Source organism: Clinocottus analis, unplaced genomic scaffold, assembly GCF_023055335.1.
Source record: "Clinocottus analis isolate CAN_PGR_092001 unplaced genomic scaffold, fCliAna1.0.p SCAF_8, whole genome shotgun sequence".
Lineage (NCBI taxonomy): Eukaryota > Metazoa > Chordata > Actinopteri > Perciformes > Cottidae > Clinocottus > Clinocottus analis.
Genome location: NW_027176240.1, coordinates 4987984 through 4994520, shown reverse-complemented (window position 1 = coordinate 4994520; position 6537 = coordinate 4987984). Strand labels below are relative to the sequence as shown.

General features: G+C 44.4%; 1 protein-coding gene across 1 annotated transcript; it reads right to left on the bottom strand.

The window, feature by feature from the left end:
- Positions 1-308: 308 nt before the first annotated feature.
- six2a (SIX homeobox 2a) lies at positions 309-3619 on the bottom strand. The gene is made up of 2 exons (XM_068568052.1): positions 2749-3619; positions 309-1308 (listed from the first exon to the last, which is right to left on the bottom strand). The coding sequence occupies exons 1-2, from the start codon at positions 3306-3308 to the stop codon at positions 996-998; spliced, it is 873 nt and encodes a 290-aa protein (XP_068424153.1). The 5' UTR covers positions 3309-3619; the 3' UTR covers positions 309-995.
- Positions 3620-6537: the final 2918 nt, after the last annotated feature.

Here is a 6537-nt window from a genome sequence, read left to right as displayed (position 1 = left end):
CACACACACACACACACACACACACACACACACACCAAAAATAAAATATCAAGAGTCATTCAGAATCAAAGAAATCCTCGATTTGCAATCCATGGATTGTTTTTCTTTTATTGTAAAGGGTATATGAAACTATAGGTGAATCGTTTTATGTTTCATCATGTATCGCAAAGTTTACATGCAGTCTCTTTCCAAATGAAAATGACAATAATAATATCAAGAGATTAAGATATTTCATCTTATCACGGCTCTTATAAGACACTTGAGAATATCATCCCCCATCATGCCCCTCCCCCCTCCCCAAACCCCTTCAAAATAAAACTGCGTATGGCTCTCTTGGAAAACCCTGTAATGTAAACAAAAAGGCGATGGGGTACCTTCAACACGGTGCCTAGAGTCTGCTGATATATCTAAACCCCTAAAATAACAACGGTAATGGTAACAAGAATTAAGACATTTTATTGTTTTCAACAATATAGCATGTTACGTTATTACATTCCGGTAAAATACTTTTTTTTCATGATTTTTTTCCAAGTTTTTTTTTTTTATATACCTAAAACGTCTGACATCCACCTCGCCTTTTGTCTGCACTGCAAAAATGATCCGTCTTAACAAGTCATAATTCCCCTTTAATCAAAGTAAAGAGAGAAAAAAATGGTACAGCTGTTTTAATTGATTTTTTAAGTGCTTTTTTTTTTGTTGCCTTGAAACTTTTTTTTCGAGACGAAACAAGCGGGAGTTTAATTTGGGGATAAGGGCGCCCAATGGCAGATTCCTCCCCCTTGTCTAAAATGACTTTATAGGTTTGAATATGAGGCTAAATGATTTGTTACGGTGGCTGTAGTGTTCCAGTCTGTCTGCCTTGCACCTCGCCGCAATTGCTTGAAGCTTGACTCACGCCACCTCGTAAATTACTTCCTCCTCCAAAAAGAAAGGAAAAAAAAAAAGACGTAGAAGAAGAAACATCTGTGCTCTCTGTCCCCACTTCTGTGCCGTTTTTAGGAGCCGAGGTCCACTAGATTAGAAGACATAGGGTTCAGTATGGAGTCGTGGTGCATTGAGTGGTGATGGTGCACCGAGTCTACGCCGCCGGGTACCGGGATGGCGCTGGGTCCCGGCGGGGGCGCGAGGCCGTGCAGCGACTGTAACCCGGTGTTCGAGCCCAGCAGCAGAGCCGGGCTCATGGACGTGTGATCCGGGGTCCCCGAGGGCGTTTTATCGTCGTCCGAGCTCCCCAATAGAGATTTATTTCCATTCATGGAAGAAGTCAATGGGTTGTGACTATTGCCGTTGGAGTTCTCGTTGTTTTCCCTGCCGACACAAACAATACAAATAATACAATGAAATCACATCATTGTGGTGAAAGAGTACAGAGGAACTCTTGCAACATATCAGTCCGCCTGGGAAAAAAAAAAAAGATCTGCTCAAGTTGGGACTCATTTTAAGATTAAAGACACAAACTACACTAAATATGTCAATTATTTTGTATTAAAATACATGCATGCATTTGAAATATGCTAGAAAACCTCACACACACACGTACACATATACAAACACACATTAAATAAAATAGTGGTGTCCATGCTGTGTGTGTGTGTGTGTGTGTGTGTGTGTGTGTGTGTGTGTGTGTGTGTGTGTGTGTGTGTGTGTGTGTGTGTGTGTGTGTGTAGCCAACTGGGATATTAATAAGGCAAAGTACAATATATATGTATATATACATTATGACCAAATGCTTGGTGTAGTGAATATTAATGTGTTCGTGGGAAACTAATCCATTGGAATAATCACTTCACTGAACCTGCATTATGTGTTTAACTAATTCAACCTGTGGGTAAACACGCCTCAGACTCTGTGTCTGAATAAATGACAGCTCTAATTTCCTGCTAAACGTGTGCTTGTTGAATGGCGTACAGTTCCTGTGTTTCCGTGGTGAGTACGGCTTTTTCTCAGTGGGAAGACATGATTTACGTGGAGCTTTCAGCCCGAATTAGTGGCCAGAGGCTGAAAGAAGACACCGACCCAGCGAGCACCTGACTTCAACACGTCTCCAGACCGCTCCGCGCGCCTGTCTGCGTAACTCCCAAACTTTGAAAAGTACAAACGAGTCCTAATGAAATGAAACTTTACCGGGCTGATAGAGAAGGCTGCATGCAGGGCCGCCACATCAACACACACACACGCACACACACACACACACACACACACACACACACACACACACCGCAAAACCACTTCGAGACGTGTTCGGAGATGTTCCCTCCCGTGTCTGGAAGGTTAAAACGTGTTTCGTGTCTCTGATCCTAATGTCAAAGTGTGTGCATGTGATAATGAGTGTGATTCAAAACATAAAAGTGGCACAAATGCAACTTTTTATAACCTTGTAATTTACCTGACGACGAGCCTTTCATTTTCCGCCTTTCAACTTTTACGCGCGGCCTGCACAATTATCACAAACACACCAACAACAATGGGACGTGAGCGTATGCCGAAGCCAACGCTGTGAAAACGGGAGGCCTGTTTCTAATAGAATGTTCCCCCAATAGACACATAAGCGTGGAGAGAACTTGGAGCGATTAGTCGAGAGCTGAAAATATAAAAACATTCGGCCAGTGCGTTAAATTGCCAGATGTAGGTCAGCAAATCACACCGAGCCAACGGCTGTTTGTGCCTGTTTTAAACCCAATGCATGTCTACTTTTCGCGTGATCTCATACTCTCAGACGCACACAAAGTACTTTATTAAGCCTCCTACCTCTCCTTCGCCTCCGCTGCTCGGTCTCGCTGCCGCCGGTTCTTGAACCAGTTGCTGACCTGCGTGGTGGTGAGCCCCGTGCCCTCGGCCAGCTCCCTCTTCTCCCGCGGGGATGGGTACGGGTTGTGGGTGTACCACTCCCGCAGGACGCTCCTGCTCTTCTCCTTGAAGCAGTAGCTCGTCTCCTCCCCGTCCCAGATGGAGCGAGGCAGGGGGAACTTTCTCCGGACGCGGTACTTCCCCACGGCGCCGAGCGGGCGGCCCCTCAGCTTCTCCGCCTCGATGTAGTGCGCCTTGAGCCACAGCTGCTGCAGCTTCGGGTGGTTGTGCGGCGAGAACTGGTGGCTCTCCAGGATCTTGTAGAGCTCTCGGAAGTTCCCGCGGTGGAAAGCGACCACGGCTTTCGCCTTGAGGACGCTCTCGTTTTTGTGGAGGTGCTCGCACGCCGGGAGGGACCAGAGGAAGCGACCCAGCCGCTCGATGTTCCCCCCTTGCTGGAGAACTTCGCAAACACACGCGACTTGCTCCTGCGTAAAGCCAAACGTCGGAAGCATGGACATGGCGACAACGTAAATCAATAGAGATTATAGCGTGCCTTACTTCCACGGCTCTCCTCTCTGTCTCACATTAAATCAAAACGCGTTAAGTCCATAAGTGACAAAAAGTTCCCCCCTCAAAAAAAAAAAAAAAAAGAGCAAACCTAAAACTTAAAACAGCCCCAGGTTAGGTGTAACATCCAACTGCGTATGTGGAGTAAACTCAAGTCCATTCAGCCATGCGGAACCCCAGGCGACAAATCCTCATGTAGTTGGTGAGAAAGAGAGAAAGTTGCTTCTCCTTCAGCCGTCCTCCTCCACCTTTTCTGTGCCGTTTCCACATAACCTTCTCCCGGAGACCGGGCTCGCTGGCTCGTTTTAATAATATTATTCTAAGCTGGCAAGACAAGCGATTATATGAACTCTGATTGGTCGGTTATCTGACCCGGGGATGGTGAGGATAAGACAATAGCCTTAGTCAAATTATTTGCCATGGTTACGCTGTCACTCAAAGTAACCCGATACGCTTTGAGGTGGCTCCCTGGCAAAGTCGACGCGATTGTTCCCTTCACGACCAGCCCGCCTACCAATAGAAATATTGCTCGGATTTTTTCTTCTTAAACACTTTTTTCTCTCTCTTCACCTTCACTTTGACGGACACCTCGGGCAGCCAAAGAGCGCAGAGCTGGTGTGCGTGTGTGTGCGTGTGTGTGTGTGTGTGTGTGTGTGTGTGTGTGTGTGTGTGTGTGTGTGTGTGTGTGTGTGTGTGTGTGTGTGTGTGTGTGTGTGTGTGGAGAGCAGCGCTGGTCCCGCAGCTGAGGGAAGGATGGCGCCAGAGCGCACAGAGCTGCTGCAGGACGCCTCGCGCCTCCAGCGGCTCTCACAAAGCCATCACGACCTTCCACAACAACTGGACCTGTAAAGTTAGTCACTTCATCATTTCCTTCACGTGAAATGTGAAATTTCTGTCCACCGGAGACAACAAAAATATCATAAATAGATATGAACACAGATAAACTTGACTCATTCCGGCGATTCGAGTTTTCTCCCCTCCAATCGGTTGAGATCATTTTGATCCAAGTTCACTTGGAGTTAGACAAATTGTCACAATAATACAGTTAAAAGGAATTTGGGGTTTATATATGATTGGTAATGTCACGTCAGTTAATCGACCACGTCTGCAACTATAACCATAAAATGAGAGATGTAATAAATAATAATAAAATATGTACAGAAAGTCAATTAGAAAGCAGTTTATCAATAAATAATTGACACATTTCTATGTGTAAACCCTGCACTTTAATATTACCACAAATCATCTGTTACTTTATTCATTTAGATAATTTAAGAAATTCTAATAATAAAATCTGCGATAAATATATATATTTTTAATTTATTCATTTTTAACCCAAATGAATATGTTTCAGTTTGAAGTAGACACTTCATGAGAATCTATCCGGTTTATGATAAGCATCTGCGTGAGGGGTGAAGGGGAGAGGGGCGCGCGCACAACGCAAACAATGCGAAGGTGTGCAGCCGGGCTGATTGCGCGCGAGGTGTTCGCGTGCTGAGAGAGAGAGAGAAAGAGAGAGAGAGAGAGAGAGTTGCACTGAGAGCAGAGAGGAAGAGGAAGAGGAAGAGTCTGTCCGGGAAAGAAACGCGACATCCAGCAAGCAGCAAGCACCGGTGAGACAAAACTTTATATTTAAAGTCATCTGCGGAAATCACAGGCAGGATTAGAAGATAAGAACTTCATTATGACGACGAGGATCACGTGATATGCGGGTAAAAAAAACAGTGAGAGCATTGATTTGAGTGGTAAAAATGATTATGAAGGATTTATGATTTAGAAGGAGAAAATTACATGGTTGATCCAAAATTACACGTTTTCACCTGAGGGCGAAAAAGAGAAAGCAGCATAACAGTTGTGTGTGTGTGTGTGTGTGTGTGTGTGTGTGTGTGTGTGTGTGTGTGTGTGTGTGTGTGTGTGTGTGTGTGTGGTGTTGTCAGGTATGTGGAGAGACGTGTGTCACGCGGACGGGCATGTTATTGACCATTGGCCCAAAGATTGACCAGTTCGATGTGTGTCGCCGCACCGTGGGACCTCTTCATTAGAGACGAGTGTCAGCGACACCCACACTCAGTATCGCATCACTCGGCACTGCTGCCTCAAACCTCACACACACACACACACACACACACACACACACACACACACACACACACACACACACACACACACACACACTCCGGCAGACCTGTTGCAGATCCAACAGACTGCACTCCAGAGAGAAAATTAGCTGCTGACGCGTGTAACTATAATGTGGGAAACATTAAAGGTTTGAGAATTTTATTTGAACTTATTAATAGTAATAATCATGATAATAATCATCATCATCATAATAACGATGGCATTATTATAATACACGTCATGTATTTAAACAATTTCATTATTACAGTCATCATTATCGGTTAGTATTTAATGGGCGTCATGTCACGTGCACACTTCAATTTAACATTTTCTAAAAAAAAATAAGTTACAAATAAATATTAAATATCTGCTGCACATTTAAAGTGCTAATGAGTTCCGTGAAATCTCAGAGGTGTACGAAATAAATTGAATCCTCTTTTCTTCAGATCGGGACCAAGTTGTCAGTTCTTTCTCTATTCAGGCCTTTTTTTTTAATTAATTTATTTTACTGCGATGAGCGAATTCATCTGACTCGTGGTTGTAGAGACGGAATTATCAGCGCAATTATGAAGTTAGTTTATCAGCGGCGACGCGGTCCTGTAAGAGGAGCCTGAGCCCTGTTTCCGTGTTGTGTTCCCCTTTGTTTAAGACATTGGTTTCGCCTGCAGCGCGCTCGCAGAGTATTACGGCATTAGGCTGACTGATGGTAATCGTCCTGGGACCGGGGGCTCCGCTGAAATGGATAGTGAGCAAAACAAGGAAGCGATTTATAGGCTACAGTACACAGCTCCAACTAGGACATGCGAGCGCGGAGGAGCTGTGGTCCCTCGTCGAATAAATAAAGGAGATCATAATATGAATTATAATAATAATAATATGACGAAGAGCCATACATCCTCATTTCAGCCAGCAAATACTTTTCAATTAAATTAGTTGACTCTGATTCAGGCAGCTTGTAAAAATAAAAAAAAGGGAGTGAAAATATGACCTCGGCAGATATTTATTAATAAACTATCATATCCATCGATGATCGTGAGCCTAAAACACACGTGAGTGGGACTT